Source organism: Salvelinus namaycush, chromosome 16 (assembly GCF_016432855.1).
Source record: "Salvelinus namaycush isolate Seneca chromosome 16, SaNama_1.0, whole genome shotgun sequence".
Taxonomy (NCBI): Eukaryota; Metazoa; Chordata; class Actinopteri; order Salmoniformes; family Salmonidae; genus Salvelinus; species Salvelinus namaycush.
In genome coordinates, this window is record NC_052322.1 from 14,492,078 (window position 1) to 14,511,560 (window position 19,483).

A 19,483-nucleotide genomic window follows, 5' to 3' on the forward strand; every position below is an offset into this window, starting at 1 on the left:
CATGAAAAGGTGTGTTGACACTAGTAATAAGCTTTATGAATTGTCTCCTGAATTAATTTGTGGTAGGAAGAATATTATCAGAAATGCCTTATAGATTTCATCAAGAGAGGATTTAAAAGGGTGCTACACACTAAATTGCTATCTGGAAACATTCATGCACTGTCTGCAAATAGTTTGATAAAACAGGAATTATTTCTTGTAATATTTACGTCCACGTAGTATCAGTCTTTGGAAACCACCATTTAATGTTTGTTACACTCATTTATTTTGAGGCCATAATCATTCCAGATTTTTGTTTAAATCAAAAATATTCAGCATTAGTTTGAGATGTCAGAATGCCCTTGCCCTTTGCCGTAGTTCAGACAATCATATACAATGAAGTCCACTTGAAACATCTTGCTGCTAATTTAGGATTTTAAAGGTTGCGTAGGAGTGGGCTCTACTGCTTAGTCTTTCATTGTACAATGCCAACTAGCGGGAGAAAATATTAGTTGAAGCTCCGTCCAGCAATAAGTCATCCACGTCATGTAAGGTCAGAGTCAGACAGGTTAAAAAGGAACACATTTCATAATCATTGGCTCACAGCCTTAACATCTACTATCCCCTGGCTTTATCAAGTCCATTATAAAGCAATCGTGTACAATCTTATTCACTTTTGTCAATCATTAATTTGTCCTTATGCGCCACACTAGCAGGTCTATGGCTGTGTTTAAACAGGCAGCCCGATTCTGCTATTTTTCTAATTGTAATGCCTGTGTAAACACAGCCTAAAAAAATCCCCTTTCTAGACTAACAGCTTTTCAAAATGTTTTTTTGGGGGGTTTGATGTTGTTTTTGAACTAGGTCATTTTTTAAATTAAAAGGAATCCACTTCTTTTCTTTTTTAAACAGTTTGTCCATGTGCCTTTTATTACCAAGAGTGTGTATGTCATGTAAAGTACACCTTTCCAAACAGATGCACACACACAATAGTTGATGAATTTATTTCTAAAAAGATTTTGTTCTAGATACAAAACAGATAATAAAAAGGTACAAAATGTATATTAAATACATTATCCAAGAAACGGTATACTCATCAGTATATACACACATGTTGAAAATACCCAGAGAAAAATGCACTAAAGTTTTTTTGCTTTGCTTATTTAAACAAAATAGACTTTAAATTTCAGGTTACACCATTTAATCTTGGAATAACGGGTCTCTTGGTCAAGGAAGCATCACTGCTGCTTATCTGTTTTGGGGTCCAATTAACCAATGAAGATACTCGTGTCACCTCAAGTACCACACAATAGCAATGTATGGCAACACACCACTGCCCTATCTAGGCCTACCCTTTTACAAATTATACTCTGAGGTCAGTTGCATATATTTTCCATTTAGCTAAAAACGACTATCAAATGTGGGTGTCCAGATATAAATCAAAGAATGTCACTGCATCTCGAGCTCTGTTCTCTCATTTAAGCAGTTTATTGAACCAGGTATGGATGTTGACCATAGACTATAAAAATAAAGGTGTTAAGTCATCATATCAGAACACCATGCTCTTGTTGAACTATACTTTTAAGTAGTTTACAAAAATACTGACAGTGACAAAATACAAGCAGTTGCACTGGTTGGCCCAACTTCACTAGACAGGATGCTCTGACGGGAACATTTCAGAGTATCATTTGTAAATGAGAACAACCGCAATTGAAAGAGAGACCTTTGCTTGCTAATACACAGGAGGTTGTGGTTGCAATAAATGTATCCTCCTGCAATGGAACAGCCACAACGTCATGGGCACCGTCATCATTTCAGACACTTCCTCACTCTTGACCTGTTCAGAACTCTCTTCCCAATTTCATCACAATAGTTTCCGATTCAATATCTCCCAGACCATGCGTCTCCTGAAGTAGGGCATGTGTTTCTGTCAATTGGAGGGAAGGGAAATACTGAGTTACTCATACGCTCAATCCCAATGCCCCCCCCCTGCAATATGGAAGTTTGACATTTGTATGAATTGTAATTCGTGTTTTAGCGACTCCTGAGCAAACCAGCAAATTTAAAATAACATTTCTGCAAATTTAAAAAACCATTTTCGTAAGCTTGCCTTCCCGTTCATACATTATTTATTTTTTTACATAAAAAAGAAAAACGTAAAAGTCCGACTTGTCATTGTTCTTTATTGTGGTAACGTTAGAGATTGAAAATATTGGTCATGCAATGCAGTTGAAGTAATGTAGCTTGCAAACTGCTATTATGCAATGTCGTGCTTCAGTACTACTCCACATTGGACTACAGCCAGAGGATGGGTAACACTACAGGCACATTGTTATTTTGTAGTTCTCAGACTACGGTGAGAAATGGAAGGAAACACATTACCACCGCAGCTACAGGCACTGTGGAAAACAAGACTCGTCGTCAATGAATTGCGCTTTGGCCGCTTCTGCTGTTCCCGAGTGATGTCCCGTTCCACAGGGTTATTCATCTCTCCCTACCACCGAAGGGGGGGGGGGGGGGGGGCTTTAGCCAGTCAAGTCAGTGGATTGTAGGACATTTTCAGTACTGGCAGGAATGCTCATGCTTACCGTTACACTTCCATTAAAAGCAGGGTCGCCAGCAAGTGCAAATCTCTTATAGTGACCGGGTACCACATTTGAGCAAATAAACAGCGGTCTCTTACACGTGCCAGGTCAAAAAAGCTTCAGGCCAGTCTGCTCTGGTGGAATTTCACAGCGATTGATCCCTGCATTTCAAAACGCAAGTCTGTCCGTATAACCAGGGAGAAATACTGATCAATTCAATGGCAACATATGCAGTGCATTCTAAATGCAACCAGTGTTCCAAATATAGAACAGGGCTGTTTTAGAGTCTATTGACACACCAATGCGTCAATCCAAGTAATATAATAATAAAATCCATCAAAATCCAGCAGTTTAAGCTAAAGATATCAGTTTATTTGCATGGGCTGAGTCTCAATCCACCGCATCGGTGTTTGTCAGACCATGAAACATCCCGGAAAATCAGTCTTCCCACAAAAACAATCCTTAGCGTCCGAACGGTTAGGCCTACAAAAACGAATATGAACCATCCATGGAAAGTTGACTGACGAAGACGATGGTGTTGTCCGTTTTGCTCTATGACCCCCACAAGTGTCACGGGACTCGTCTGAAGCTAACCCAAACAAATGAATGGAAATACAGAGGTAGTTTTGTGCCTACAAAAATAAGGGGTTAAATGTGTATCAAAAAAAGAAAAGGCGGAGGAAATATTTTTGTTTATCGCCTAGGTATAGGACAGACACTTCGACACCACGTTAATTTTTTTGACTGTCTTTTTTGCCATTTATGAATGTGTTATTCACTGCGTTATGGCCTATAGTAGAACATGCCAAATTCAACATTTTATCAAATAAAACTTTTTCAAAACACCTCAGACGGTATTAAACACTGGCTTTCCCCAACAGACACAGTGGCAGCTTGGCGGTTGAAGTACTTACTTGTGTAAATGTGATTGGCTTGTCTTTGGTGATGTACTCAGCATATTTGCAGGTGAACATTCCACAGTCACTTCCGTTCATCTGCTGAGGAATCTCCTGTTGGGAGAAATAGTTTGAGATCCATTTTTCAAAAGACGGCAACATCTATCAGTGAAGTGTCACAGCATGTTGAGTTGACAGAGATCTCGGTATAGTGTAACACGTACGTTGCGTTTCTTGCTTTGCAGAGTCCATTTTGACGTATCCAGGTCTTTGCCCTTCTTGTCCTTGCTTTCCTGCTGCAGGTATTGCAGCAATATCCTGCAGGCTTCGTCATTGTTCCCTCCCATTGAATCAAAGTACGTGACAGTCTTCTTACGAAGATCCACCACCTGAGAGAATTATTTTATATATATATATATTTTTTTTATATAAAAAAAAAGAACAGTCAATATAAGCAGCACACTACAGATTCTGTCTGGTTCTATAGTGGGAATCACACTAATCTAAACTGTACTGTGCTGGCTCCAATTTTTTCATTTTCACATGGTCCTTTCCAGCATGGTTCCAGCAACTATGGTGGATGCATAACCAGGCCAGGCCACTGTACCTCCAGGTAGACGGGCAGCAGCAAAGTACAATATATTGCATGTTAACTCACAGAGAGGCACCAGTGCACCCCGAGGTGGACGGGCACCAGTATGACGTCCACTGAGAAGATGTCCATCTTTTTGGTCCAGCGGCGTACGGCAGAGTAGCCTGCGCCGCGGAGCTTGGGGAAGAAGAAGGTGTTGAAGGTGTGGACCGTCGGCAGGCCGGGATCCTTACCGCGCTCCACTAGCAGGTTCATGTAGAAGTTGATCACCTTGGAAAGAGGAAGGAGACAGCGGGGTCAAGCAAAGAAAACAGCATAGAGCCACGGATAAACCCCTTCTGTATTAGTTACTCTCTTTTCTGTATAGGCACAGACACACAGAGAGAGAAGAAATGACTAGCAGTCTTCAAAAACAGTGGTACGAGACGGTGATATAAACAGAAGCAGAGTGTGACGTGCTCTCACCTCATCATTGAGCCAGTTGAGGTGGCTGAGTGTCTGGAGGTCTTTGCGCGTGATGGTGAGTCTGAATCCTTCACTCAGCATCTCGTCCTGGCTGCCTCCCCTCAGCGCCCGGCACACCTCCCCCTCCATATCCTGGTCAGAGACACGCAAACATGCCAGCTCAGCTAAAGGCTGCACGCTATGTACATTCCTGACGCACACAGTGAGCAAATCCATGTCATTTAAAAACATACTTAGTACAATTATTGCAATGCGTTTTATTGGTAATGAGCTGGCTCACAAACGCAAAGTGCAGAAATAGGCACAACACACAGAGCTAAAATACTGTGAATGGTACCTCAGTGAGCTCAGGGAACTCCTCAGCGGGTTTGGGTCCCTCTATGAGAGGAGCAAGAGGAACCTCCTTCTCCAGGGGGACTCTGACATGCAGCTCCACGGACCTGTTGCTCAGCTGGCTGTCATCTGACAGACGCTGGACCAGACCACAGGACAGGAGGGTTAGACGGACCACCATATCATTTTCTATTGAGTACAGGCTTAGTAGGACAACTATAGTTGAATGTTGATTTCAGAGCGGTCCTCACCATGTAAAAGAGCATCTCATTTCATATAGTTAATAAACTACAGGTTGAATGAAGCATAGAGGGGAAAACTTCCAATATTTTCTCATTGGCGGTAAATGTGGGACTTGGTATAGACATGAGGGCTGACGTCACGCCAATGAGGACAGAGAAGGGGATGCTAACTACCTGTCTCAGCAGCTGAGCAGCTAGGGCCTCCTGCTCCTCTATCTGCCTCCGTCTCTCCCGGGCACGAGAGTCATACATGCTAGTCCTGGAAAACACAGACACACACATCTGACTTGAGGACTTCTAGAATGAGCTAGAGGAGGATTTCAATTGTATTCAGTATGCACAGGCGATATAGAGCAAGATACGCCGTATGAATTTTTCAAGGAATGGTGACAAATTAGGGGACTTACAATTCCTTGATCCAGAGTTCAGCTTGGAAGCATGGCACACTGGAGAGACAGAGAGAGTAACCAGGCTAGATGGGAAACACGAAGTACATAACACACACCAACAAAAACTTTTCAAAACACATACCTTGAACTGCATGGCTTTTTGCCCTTCTGCTCTTTCACAATGATTACGGAGTCCCCATCGTGCGCTGCAGAACAAGCCATGGGCCAAATTAGTACAAGAGACAAACAGGCTTTTATAGAAACACAACACATAAAACTAAAGATGGCACTGCGGCGTTATCATGTTCTGTCTCTGTATACTGCTGATGATGATAAATCAATGTCCCTCCTTGAGGTCAATAAACTACTACATCAACTCTGATGAAGTGGAAATGGGCTAAGACGTTTCACCTGATGATTGTGTGTCCTGAGAAGAGGTGTCTTGTAGGGTAGCTGGAGAGGGGGCAGACTGTATTGTCTCTAGTCCCCTGGGGCTTAGGTCTGAGTCAGGGGCCCAGGTGTGGTTCCCTGCCCCACTGGAGGAGCCCTTCCCTGGGCTGGGGACGTTGCTGTAGCCCTGGCTGAACTCTGGACGGGGGCTTGGGGGTTCACTGGGGCCCTCTGAGGCATCTCCTGCCCCCGTAGGGGACGAACACTGGAGCAGATGCCTGCTGGTGCTCAGGAAGCTGGTGCTGAGAGAGAGCGAGTGAGATTATTAGAAAGGAGCACCAGCACACCAAATGGCCAAGATGTAGGAAAATCAAACCCGGGGAGAAGTAGAAAAGGGTAGATTTCCTGATGAAAATGGGTGTGGTTGCATCAACGTGCGAGTACAGGTCATTGAGCACGACTGAATTGTCAGTCATCCTCGGGGACATGAGGAGTGAGAGGAGCGCAGCATTAGCATTGTGCTTGTTGTACTCACAAGTCTCTGTGTGAGCGCGGAAAGCCATGGGAGCTGCCGTTGTGGAACGACAAGGACTGGCCACCTGAGACCATGGCCAGCAGCTGTCTGTACACCATCTTCTCCTCCTCACAGACAGACTGGAGCAACACAGAGAGGACCCATCACTCTATATTATAAATAAGGCTTGGATATGAAGTAGAGGCAACAAAACTCAACGCGGCATTCCTCAGGTATATTCAGGACTACGTGATATGCGCATGTTGTAAATGAACTTCCCTCCGGGAAAAAGAGTTATTCTATTGTATCTATAAGGACTTATGTTAGTCGACACACACACAGATAGATACAATAGAATAACTATTTCCCCCAGAGGGAAGTTCATTTACAACAGGCGCATATCACATAGTCCTGAATATACCTGGATCCTTTTATGTTACATAACAGCGTTATTTGAAAACAGCCCAATAGCAAAAGTTCAGCAAGTGGGAGCCATTAATATTCTGGTAGGTGGCATCTCACCTCTTGCGCGGTGCAGCGAGCCCTGGCTCTGAGGAGGCGGTTGGAAGGGCTGCTGTGTGAAGGACTCTGCACAACGCGGATGGGGAAGGACTTCTCATACATACTGGTGAAAGAGCTGCATCCTGCTGAGGTCAACTGGCTACAGAGAGAATTCAATTACTGCACTGAACATGTTACTCATATTATTGTGAATAGAACAATATCAAGCACAGGAAATAGAACACTTTCAAGCACTTTGAAGTTCAAGCTCTTTAACAAACTCGAAACGGCCCTGTTCAAAAATCACGCCTTTTCAAGGTTTTCAACGCTTGATTAATAGCAGAATGCATTTTTTACCCAGTGAGAAAGGCAGGCCTATATCTATTGACAATATGAGCATACCTTGTTGATGCAGGTGTTCTGAGGTGGCTCCTGCCCAGGCGGGTAGAGGGACATGGCTTAGGGGTACTGCTGGAGGAATGAGGCAGACAGACAGAGTGCCCATTCGTTTTGGGCGCATCACGATGTGTGAGAGCCATGCACACTTGCCGTCTGCAAACCTTCGATCCTATCATTGTCTTCTCAATTCTAAAGGACTCTGCAGTGAACAGAGGAGGCGAGAAAGAGTGTGTCGATCAAACAACTGTTCCATTTCCATAGCAACATTACTGACATTTCCAGCCGGCAGCAGGAATGGTTTCATAAACATTCTTAGAAAAGAGTCTTGCCTGATTTAGAGTTGATCCATTCCAGAGTTGTCGAGGGAGCAACACACATCCCATCCAGGGGATCAGAGTACCTCACCTCAAGGACCTGAAAACAATACCAGAAAAACTAATTACATTATTGTTCAATATGACTATAACAGAGTGCTGGCCTGTAATAAACTGGAGTAATGAATACGTATAAATCTAGTACTAGATCTGGGCCCATATTCAAAAACGGTCTCAAAAGTGCTGATCTAGGATCAACCCCCCCCCCTTATTCATTATGATTTAAAACTCAAAAACTTATCCAAGATCAGCACTAATACTTTGGGAATTAAGAGCCCTGAAACATCATAAAGAGATCCAATACCTCAGTCTCTTCCCAGACAGTTGAGGGACGAGGTGCAGAAGTTGAGGGTTCCGGTTGAAGCTCTTTTGCTGGCTCTTCCTGAAAGTGTTCTTCCGGAGGGGGGTCTGGGGAAGCAGGCAGTATGTTCCTCAAGGTAGGAGTCACACTATTCCGTACCCAGGATGCCACGTTGGAGCTATGGCTCTTCACCCCTTCAGCCGCAGTCTTCACTGTGTCAATGAAGACCCCTGTTGTCATATCCACAAACACATATCAGGTCAGATAGGGAACCATGGACTGTTTATCAAACACTGTATACACAGTTGTGCCGGGAACATGTTAAGACACCACAAGATACACTACATGACCAAAAGTATCTCATTCCAAAATCATGGGCATTAATATGGAGTTGGTCACCCCCTCTACTGCTATAACAGCCTCCACTCTTCTGGGAAGGCTCTCCACAAGATGTTGGAGGGACTTGCTTCCATTCAACCACAAGAGCATTACTGACACCGGGAATGTTGGGCGAGTAGGTCTGGCTCGCAGTCAGTGTTCTATTCATCCCAAAGGTGTTCGATGGGGTTGAGGTCAAGGCTCTGTGCAGGCCAGTCAAGTTCTTCCACACCATTTCTGTATGGACCTCGCTTTGAGCACGGGGGCATTGTCATGCTGGAACAGGAAAGGGCATTCCAAACTGTTGCCACAAAGATGGGAGCACAGAATCGTCTGTGCTGTAGTGTTAAGATTTCCCTTCACTGAAACGAAGGGGTCTAGCTCGAACCATGAAAAACAACCCCAGACCATTATTCCTCCTCCACCAAACTTTAGTTGGCACTATGCATTGGGGCAGGTAGCGTCCTCCTGGCATCCGCCAAACACAGATTCGTTAATCGGACTGCCTGAGGGTGAAGCATGATTCATCACTCCAGAGAACGTGTTTCCACTGCTCCATAGTCCAATAGCGGCAAGCTTTACACCACACCAGCGACGCTTGGCATTGCGCATGGTGATCTTAGGCTTGTGTACGGTTGCTTGGCCATGGAAACCCATTTCATTAAGCTCCCGGCGAACAGATCTTGTGCGGACGTTGCTTCCAGAGGCAGTTTGGAACTTGATAACTTGTGTTGCAACCGAGGACATACAATTTTTATGCGCTTCAGCACTCCCGTTCTGTGAGCTTGTGTGGCCTAGCACTTCACGGCTAAACCGTTGTTGCTCCTAGATGTTTCCACTTCACAATAACGGCACTTACAGTTACCCGGGGCAGCGCTAGCAGGGCAGAAGTTTGACAAACTGACTTGTTGGAAAGGTGACATCCTAAGATGGTGCCACGTTGAAAGTCACTGAGCTTTTCAGTAAGACCATCCTACTGCCAATGTTTGTCTATGGAGATTGCATGGCGGTGTGCTCTATTTTATACACCTGTCAGCAACGGGTGTGGCTGAAATAGCCAAATCCACTCATTTGAAAGGGTGTCCAAATACTTTTGCATATATGCACAGCCAAGATTGCAGTTAGCTTACCCATCCGAAATCTCTTCACTGCTAGTGCCTGGTCATCTTGGTCACCATCCTCCAAACTATAAAAACAGGGGGGAAACAATATCCAACATGAATATGTGCCAGAGAATCACTGACAGTGCTGGCAGCCTCATATTTGTTTTTTTCCGTGATAATTCTGGTATAGCAAGCAAGCTAACTACATTCACTTTAGTCAGTGACCGGCTCCACTTATCTGGGTTATATTCGGTCATGGTATGATGGGGGGGGTGTCTTGCTGAGTACGCACTTTGGTTGCTCAACCCGACTCCCAAATGTGTCAGACAGTGTGCCATACTTCTGTAACGTTAGCAAGCTAGTAGTAGCTAACTGGCTGGTCAGAATCTTACCACCATCTCAAATAGTCCGCAAGTTTAGCTACAACTCACACATAGTTGACAATTAGCTAAGCATATCATCTAGTTAGGTCATCCAGTGCCTCCACCAGCTAGTACACTAAGCTAAATTAGCTAGGTAACGTTAGTTTATTAGATTACTAACGTTAGTAAACTAACGTTAGCCAAGTTAGATTACTACACAACAAATAGATTACAGATGAGTTAGCTAGCTAACATTAGAATAACCTTTACTTACCAATCGATGGGTCTTTTTCTCCTTATTCGACCCCCTTGTTGTACTCCATGTGTATCATTATCTTGTTGGTCGGGAGCTGGTACTCCATTGCGGAGATTAGCGAAACCCGTTCCAATTAATTCGTAAAATTTATTGAACATGTTTAGAGAAGTTTAAAACCTCCCGCCCGCGAAAATGTGTATCGCTATGGTTGCTTCCAACCCGCCTGCCAGCGCAGGAAAAAGCACATAAAGCCACCCAGCGTCATTCGACCGGGGAAAGTAAATCGTAGCTAGTTAGCTAAACAACACTGCTAACCAGCTAGCTATCAAGTTACCTTTCTCCTTCCCTTGAAATTAGCTAGCTTGTGGTTAGCTAAACTAGCTAGCTAACAATCCTGGTTATGTGGCTGTAGCGACTAGGATTTCAATCACTACTATCACATTCGACAATGTCATGTGTCTTTCTTAAATAGCAAAGAAGTCCAAAGTAACTCAATGTAGTACTTTAAATTAAAAATACCTCATTAAACGATAACCTCTAACCTCTCCCGCTTCTTCCTCATTCAAAACCACAACATGGTCGTCACTAGTTACCACAGCCACTAAGTCAAAAACCATCCCTATTTCTAAAATGTATATTTTTCAAATTTGATTTTAAACCTAACCTTAACCACACTGCCAACCATATGTATAACAATAAACTTAAATTAGGACCAAAAAGCAAATGTCTTACAAATTAATTTGTAGGAAATAGCCAAGTTTGACTTTGTGGCTGTGGTAACTAGTGGAAACCACACAACATGGCCGACCTTGGCGTTCTACCATAAAACGTTTTCATTGGATGAGCAAATTGAATAGATACAATTATTATGAAACGTGGTTGGCTGGTTGGAATGCTTTTTTATGGCGCTTCTTTGACGAAGTCAACGTCAGTTGAATTCGTATCAAAAAGTAGAGGCGGAACGAGAGGGTTTACTACATCCGAAATCTGTCCGCCAAAATGAGACCACAAAGTGAGGGATTTTTCTATGGAGGATAAAATGAGTGTCGAATTTGGAAAAAATTCCATTTGTTACAGCGGTCCCTCGACTATCTTGTCAATATAATATAAATCGTTGCTCGTATCTAGTTTAGTGTCTGAGATACAAAAAAACTAGAAGATTGGTGAGTACATTTTTTCTTTTATTTACAGCAAGAATTGTAAATAGAAATTAATTTCCTAACACACTATGGAATAACACTCAACGCACTTAACCAAGAGAAGCATTTTTTTTACAACAGCAAATTAATTACAGTTTGTTCAGATAAGACTATTCCAAGGCCACATATTTCATACACAGATGAACCATTCAGGGTTTTATTAAGAAAATATATGTACGTTTTTTTCAGGCCAAATACAATGTAGTATTATTTTCTTGCCATGTACACATCAAGAAAGTTTGCAAGCATGTTTAAAGTTAACTCTTTCTTGTCACAATAATCAAAACTCTTTGCTTTTACAAAAAAATATCAACTCTTTCAGTGTCTATAAAAACATTATGCCACAAGGTTAAGCCATCAATTTACAGTGCCCTCTGTAATTATTGGGACAGTGATTTTGTTGTTGCTCTGTACTCCAGCACTTTGGATTTGAAATGATATAATGACTATGAGGTTAGAAGTGCAGACTGTCAGCTTTCATTTGAGTGTATTTTCATGCATAGCGGGTGAACCGTTTAGAAATTATAGCACTTTTTGTACATAGTCCCCCCGTTTTAGGGGACACAAAGTATCGGGATAAATTCACTTATATATGTACAAGCATTTCGATACACTGACCTTAACATCTGCTAACCATGTGTATGTGACCAATAAAATTTGATTTGATTAAAGTGTAGTATTTGGTCCCATATTCCCAACACGCAACAATTACATTTAACTTTTGACTACAAACCGGTTTAAACTTTGCTGTTTGTTTTGGTCGTGTTTCAGATTATTTTGTGCCCAATAGAAATGAATGGTAAATAATGTATTGTGTCATTTTGGAGTCACTTTTACTGTAAATAAGAATATAATGTTTCTAAACACTTCTAAATTAATGTGGATACTACAATGATTACCTCCCCTGATATTGTAATGGTGAGAGGTTAGCATGTCTTGGGGGTATGATATTTGTGCGTCTAACTTTCTCACTCATCATTATTCACGATTCATTCAGGACTATCCGTAATCATGGAAGCATCCACATGAATGTAGAAGTGTTTAGAAACATATTATTTTCTTATTTACAATAAAAGTGATTCTAAAATGACACAATACATTATTTACCATGAATGTCTATTGGGCACAAAATAATCCGTAACACAACCAAAACAAACAGCAAATGCATACAACAAGTTTGTAGAGTCACAAGCTTGATTTAATCATTGCGTGCTAGGAATATGGGACCAAATACTAAACTTGACTACTTTAATACACATATAAAGGGAATTTGTCCCAATAATTTTGGTCCCCTAAAATGGGGGGACTATACACAAAAGGTGCTGTAATTTCTAAATGGTTCATCCGATATGGATGAAAATACCCACAAATTCAAGCTGACAGTCTGCATGTTAACCTCATGGTCATTGTGTAATTTAAAATCCTAAGCGCTACAGTACAGAGCCAAAACAACAACACTGTGTCACTGTCCCAATAATTATGGAGGGCACTGTATAACTACTGGAGCAAATACATACATGTTCCACATCACCACATTGTAAAGGTTTTCCAGATTGGCCCCCAAAACATACTTAGCAAAGCATATGTATCGAATCATTGGTTTAACCCAGTCCCAGAGCCATATATTTAGATTCTAAATACATTCCACTGGGCACACACTGGTTGAATCAACGTTGTTTCCACGTCATTTCAACAAAATGACGTTGAACCAATGTGGAATAGACATTGGATTGACATCTGTGCCCAGTGGGATGACTCTGGTTTAGCTATCAATACAGAACAGAATGTTACAAAGAAAGAGAAGGGTGGTGAGTAAACCCCTACTGACATCATTGGACTATGGCTCATCATATTGACAGGATTGCATTACATCACCAGTTTTAGTGCAACTAGATTAACTAATTTTTTGTCTAAAGCAGCTAAGGAAAGCCAAGCAATTTGCCTACATTCAAATTAAATCAGAATTGCATTGAATTGCCTGCATGCTCCGGATCTTATGTTCCTTTGAGATTTTAACCAGTAGGCTAAGAGTTGACAGACTGGAGGAGAAACAACAAACCACAGACATACTGTGCATAGATGCCATTGATTTATATGTGTCTTAGTATGTGTTTAATTTATTTTGTCATGGATACGTGTCTTGTCATTTTTAATTTATTGGCGATGCGGAGTGATAAAACAATTTCCCAAGTTTGGATCAATAAAGTAATAATTTACTCTCTCTCTCTCTCTACTCTAAAGCTGAGGGTCATCACAATGTGTTATGCACTGATGGAATTAGATGTAGCCTAGTGCACTACTGATGAACTAAGCACAATGATGTCTATGTTGCTACACTGAAAGATATTCAGATATTCATGCCTTTAGGGCAGATACTTTAAGTTCCTCTTCATAAGAGGTGATAATCTCCTGTAGAGTAGTGTCATTCATGACTGTTGTTGTTAAAAGACAGGAGAAAGCAAGGACATCACTACTGCATAACACAAAAACACCTACAGTTCTAGCTTTTAAACAGACTCAGTATTTTGCATGTGTTTTTCACACCTATCTACCGTTAGCAATGTAATTCTATAGATCGCCGAACCTATAGGTGAAAAGTACTGTACATTCTGGAGATTGACAGCTAAGCAGACAATAAAGTAGTATAGGTCCATATCATGCTAGAGGGGGAAGGAAAATCACACTAAGCTGAGACTGTGGGAAGAAGTAGTGGATCAATAGGTTGTGTACAGTACATCTTGATGGTGAGATCAGAGCCTGTATTCATACCGTGTCTCCGAGTAGTGTCGACCTAGGATCATATCCCCCCTGTGTGTATGACACTTTTCACCGTGATCTAAATGGCAAAGCCGATCCTAGATCAGCACTACTACTCTGAGACTATGAATACGGGCCGTGTTTGGATGGAAAAGCTGAGATGCTGGCCTGGAGGTGGATTCAGTTTGTCCTCTCTGTTCCGAACAGGGACAGGAAGAAGGAGAAGATGTAGATAATATCGAGGTAGATGTTGAGAGTGGCAAAGACGTATTCCTCTGGACTTATTGTGTAGCGCTTGTTCCCCATCAGTAGCTGGGTGTCAAACGCCAAAAACTGAAACGGAGAAAAGAGTTGAAGTATTACAGTAGTTGTACATCTCTCTTTGTCATTGGTGGACTGTCAAGTAAATACAGACTATATAGGTTTTACACTTACCATGGTAAAAAGTAACGCTCCCAAGGCACCATAGACACCATGCACCCAGGGCACCTGGAGCACAAAACAAGCTGATATTATATCTCTCGAAAATGTGAACGTTCAATTAGATCTGACGCAGCTGTAAGCTTGATGTTTTTTTCCCTCACTAATTGGTCTTCTGACCAATCGGATGAGCTCTGAAAAAGATCTGATCTGATTTGTCAAAAGACTAGTTAGTGGGGGGGAAAGAACAGAATTGGCAGCCTGTCTAAACGCAGCGTTGGAGACCTCTGTCTAATTCCTCATGTTAGTCTCCACCTGCATTTACTTATTCACCTCATTCATTATATAGTTTCTGATTAGGGTAGTTTTACTTCCTGCTATGTATAGCACTTTACTTTGCAGGCTTTCATGTATGACAATGTGCTCTACAAATAAAGTGTAGTATTATTATTATAACTTACATATCCGTAGGGCAATGCGATGGCCAGGACCAGTCCAGACACCATCATGACCATGCAGAAGGTAAACAATACACCTTGGCATGATGTCACATCAAACTGAATAGGAAAAAAAGGGAAGATAGGGCAGAAAAAGAGAAGGTAACTTGGCCATGAGGAAAAATAACAACCTGTAACAAATTGTGAATCATAGAAACACAGAGATCCTATTAAATTATAGAATGTCCTTTTTCGCAGGCAGACTGACCTTAGTTTGGAAGCTGACGAGAGTGACAGTAAGACAGACCATAGCAGTAATACCCAAACACATCACCACTGACTTGGTGTTGTAATAACTATTAGAGGGGGGAAGATATGGTACAGGAATTATTTGCCAAGTATTTATTTACTAAGAAATGACATACTACATATTTTTTTTTATACAGGAATAACATATTAATTACTTATTTTGGTGAATACACAGTAACTAAGCAAGCCTAAAATGTATAACAGTGTTACTAAGCCCATGTATACCTTTGGCATATCTGTTCGCCACTGACACGGGTTAAAGCAGGGCTGCCCAAACCTCTTCCTGGAGATTTACCGACCCATACGTGTTTTCAATCCAAAACTAATTTAACCCACCTGATTCTACTTATAAGGTCACCAAGACCTTAGCTGAATTTAATGTAACACATTAGCTGTTTACCTGGCTGCAAAAACCATCATGCTAGCCATACTGAAAGTCTGAAGAAGCAGGCATGCAAAGCATAGCGGACAACGGGGACAAACAAACTGTAGACACAGCTATGGGAGACTGTACCTGGATAGCATCCCTGTCATGTAGGAGAGAGAGAGGGTCTGCAACAGGAGAGATTACAAAGTGAACAGACATTACCGAGAAAGAGGGGTCTGTGATTCTGAATTATGTGTAATACTTTAAAGTCTTTAGACAATGTGTATAAATGTTGTAAAGATATGGATTGTTTCAAACACTCGTACAAAGATGGCGAGCAGGATCAGATTCCATGGAAACTGTCTCCTGTAGGAAATACAAATCAAACACAATAAGTACTGTCGTTAAGTACTGTCGTTACATTCTGCTAAAATGATACATTCTCTAGTATCATAATAACTGAAGTTGTGTTAACCACACACATCAACACTGTAAACTCACCTTGGTCCAGGACAGCAGACGAGTGTAATATATGTGACAAAGAACACAGCACTGTGTAAATAAATAACACATATTTTAGTACTTTCAGAATGAAATCAACATAGTAATGATGTACGCAAGATCAAAGCTGTGACTTACTAAGAAGCCCAGTACCATCCAGGGTTGGACTGAATGTAGTTCTTCACTGGTTCACTGATGAAGGAACCAAAAATAATTGTAAATATGCAATGTTTGCTCATTTTCATCAAAGTACTTGTTCCTGGGTGTGTTTTCCTGCCCGTCATGGTAACAGGCAGGAAAACTGCTGCTTCCTATCTAGTACCTGTGACAGGTTTATGTCTGGTGCACAGTGATGTAACATTACTGTATCAAAGTGTAGGACTTCCTGCGATTGTCATGACCATCTATTGCCTGACCAGGTAAAACTATTGAAGGATAGAGAGTAGCATCCGTATTTAGAGGTTATAGAACACTTACCAGAATGTGAAGAGAGCCACAATGGAAAGAGTGACAAGAAGTTGAATCATCAAGATGGCGTAAACCTAAACGGTGGTAACGGGGGAAAAAGACAACTAAAAGGAGGTAATGAAAAATACAGTTTAAAAATAGCATACAGTATCTCTATGGCCTTAACATACGGTAGAAATAATGTAGTAATGGGGTAGTATTATAGTAGTAATTGGCTTGTATAGGTAGTGCAATGTAATAGGGTAATAAGGTAGTAATAAGGTACTAATAGCTATAGTCATAGCCTACCTTGCGGATAAAGATCCGTCTGATGTTTTTATCACTCCAGCTGAATTCTGTGAGCATCTCCCCGTCACTAGGATAAGCCCCGCTGTAACAGGGGCTGCCGCTGACACCCGCTGACAAGTTCAACACAAACACAGTAAATGGTCAGTTATTTTTTTACACTTTTGTTTACAGAGAGAGGAGTGAAGGAATGACGTTTCTTTCTGCGACACTGACATACCTTTCTCACCTGCGCCAGTGGCCTCCTCATAGGTGGGAGGGGCCGGTGGCCCTCCTGCTTCTCCACTTGAAGTGCCATACTGCTTCTCTCCTGCTTCAGCAGCCTTGTTTGCGACTGTAAGCTGAGGGTACATAACATAAGATAACGAATCAGGACTAAATAGTTGTTTGGAAATAAAATACATTTTAATAAAACAGAGGATGATTATGAGCCACTAATCAACTGAGAAACTTGAGCTGAAACTTTTAAATCCAAATTCCTTTTTTAACAACAATAAAATAAAAAAATCCAAATTTTAAAAGCAAATACGATGAATTCAGATTCACAATTTGGGACTAATTTTGAAATCTGATCTGATGCTCTGATTGCTGACTGTAAGATTTGGACTGAGATCAGTCCTTAGACGAACCCTCTGCTGTAGCATAGCTCCACACTGTGGGTGTAGACGATCCAGGATCAGTGAATGAGTCATCATTACACAACACTGTCCAGATGGCTAATGAATGTACCAATGAATATGAATATCCCTCTCCTCTCTCTCTCCATATTTCCTACATAAAAATAGAAATAGTAGTCTGTTGTGATCTCATTTACAGTCATTAGTACAGGTAAGCTAATCCTATTTCTTTAACTTCCTCAGCTTTGAGTCAATGCATAACAGCAACACTTAAGGTTATATATAATGGGGGGTACGTCCGTGTCTCTGGACTGAAGGATAGTGACGCAGGCTCAACATTACCCTCTCTCCATCTCCATACAATCTACTTTATAGCTGTCATTTCATTCACTCTGCCATTCTCCGATGACAATACTAGTTTCTGCTGCCGAAGAGACGTTGCATCGTTACTGAGCAACACAACGAGATTAGCTCCTCGACAGAGGCAGGTGAAAGGATGGAGCGACAGATACAGCCTACGTACATGCTGCCACAATGATTACGTAACATTGTGGACCACACGCACTGAAATAAAAATATAAGCCAAGAACCTTCCCTTTTTACTATGGGTTTACTGCAGAATGAGCATGGGAATGAATGAGGATACAATGAGATGCATAGAATGTATCTGTAAAGCCCTTACCTTGCCCTGGGTCATAATGACTGTGTCTGGTGTCTGCAGCAGACACTATGATGCTTTATTTATCTCTCTGCTCCAGTCAAAGAAGCTCTGTTTTCCTCCTTCCTTGATATTCTATCCTCTTGTATGTGTCCTTGATGCCCAGCAGTTCTTGTACAGTCAAATAAAAGAACTGGCACTAGTTAAGATAGAGCCTGGGAAATAGTGTCTCTCCCTGCTGCTGCTTCTCCTAGATTAAACCCCTTCTGATGCTGCAGCAGTGGCTTAATCCAACAGCCCACGCAGTTAGGATTCTCACAGACCCCCCCCCCCCCCCCCCCCCAAAAGGAACATTCTAGCAACATCCAGGTGAAGCAGCAGTACTGTGGGAAGCTTGGACAGTACCAAACTGCTTGGCAAAAAGGGGTGGACAGATGTTGTATCAGTATGGGACTCAAGTGAGGATAGGGCCAGAGAGATCTGGAATATTTGGTCTGCAGTAAAAAAGGAGAGAGGGTGACGTAGAAGGGAATACATGATCTGAAAGTTACATCTTTGCCCTCTACTTCTGTCAGTAGCACTTAGCCTAAAAACAAAACCTTTTTTTCTCCTCTCATTTTGACGACATATTTTCTCCATTAACTAAAGAGCAAGAAAAAGCATCACTGGTTTAAAATGTTCTATGTTTAGGTAATGCACTGATGCAGCGTTCTGCATTAATTCATGAAAGGCTACTAACATTCATGAAAATACTAGAAGCTCCTACTAATAAAACATTAATGTAAGACTAGAAGAGGCCTGCATTTTATCTACATACACCGGACAGTTTATTAGGTACACCCATCTAGTACCTGGTCAGACCTCCATTTGCCTCCAGAACAGCCTGAATTATTCAGGGCATTCTACAAGGTGTCGGAAACCTTCCACAGGGATGTTGGTCCATGTTGATGCGATGGCATCGCGCAGTTGCTGCAGATTGGACGGTGGTACATTCATGCTGTGAACAGCCCGTTCCATCTCATCCCAAAGATGCTCTATTGGGTTGAGGTCTGGGGACTGACCAGGCCACTCAAGTAAACTGAACTCTCGGTCATGTTCCAGGCAATGTTTTTCCACATCTCAATTGCCCAGTTTTGGTGATCACGTGCCCACTGAAGCCGCTTCTTGTTTTTAGCTGATAGTAGTGGAGCCCGGTGTGGTAGTCTGCTGCAATAGCCCATCTGTGACAAGGATCGACGAGTTGTGCGTTTCGAGATGCCGTTCCGCACACCCGTGGCTACGGGAAGATGTTGGGGGTGATGTCAACGTTATTAAAATGTTGTAATTTCAATTTATCAGGTGCTACAGCAACCTCAGTAACTGAATACCTCAATGCCTGTCTGCCAGCTTTTTATAATCAAAAGAGA

The 19,483-nt window shown here is 41.9% G+C and overlaps 2 protein-coding genes across 3 annotated transcripts; both read right to left on the reverse strand.

Moving 5' to 3' along the window:
* Positions 1–967: 967 nt before the first annotated feature.
* LOC120061033 (sentrin-specific protease 1-like) lies at positions 968–10,651 on the reverse strand. Its single transcript, XM_039010527.1, has 17 exons — positions 10,078–10,651; positions 9,469–9,524; positions 7,964–8,190; positions 7,615–7,699; positions 7,289–7,484; positions 6,908–7,046; positions 6,407–6,525; positions 5,893–6,173; positions 5,624–5,687; positions 5,500–5,538; positions 5,267–5,351; positions 4,855–4,989; positions 4,518–4,649; positions 4,119–4,322; positions 3,685–3,849; positions 3,479–3,574; positions 968–1,906 (listed from the first exon to the last, which is right to left on the reverse strand). Exons 1-17 carry the CDS (start codon positions 10,215–10,217, stop codon positions 1,844–1,846), a joined length of 2,226 nt encoding a protein of 741 aa, XP_038866455.1. The 5' UTR covers positions 10,218–10,651; the 3' UTR covers positions 968–1,843.
* Positions 10,652–13,449: 2,798 nt separating this feature from the next.
* LOC120061037 (protein lifeguard 2-like) lies at positions 13,450–18,369 on the reverse strand. Of its 2 annotated transcripts, none has more exons than XM_039010533.1 (12): positions 18,102–18,369; positions 17,032–17,143; positions 16,806–16,915; positions 16,527–16,591; positions 16,188–16,241; positions 16,050–16,100; positions 15,875–15,914; positions 15,696–15,733; positions 15,141–15,228; positions 14,897–14,992; positions 14,451–14,504; positions 13,450–14,348 (listed from the first exon to the last, which is right to left on the reverse strand). In XM_039010533.1, exons 1-12 carry the CDS (start codon positions 18,114–18,116, stop codon positions 14,196–14,198), a joined length of 876 nt encoding a protein of 291 aa, XP_038866461.1. In that variant the 5' UTR covers positions 18,117–18,369; the 3' UTR covers positions 13,450–14,195. The 2 variants fall into 2 exon arrangements, with proteins under 2 accessions (XP_038866461.1, XP_038866460.1); XM_039010532.1 differs by having other exon boundaries at positions 17,023–17,143; positions 18,102–18,368.
* Positions 18,370–19,483: the final 1,114 nt, after the last annotated feature.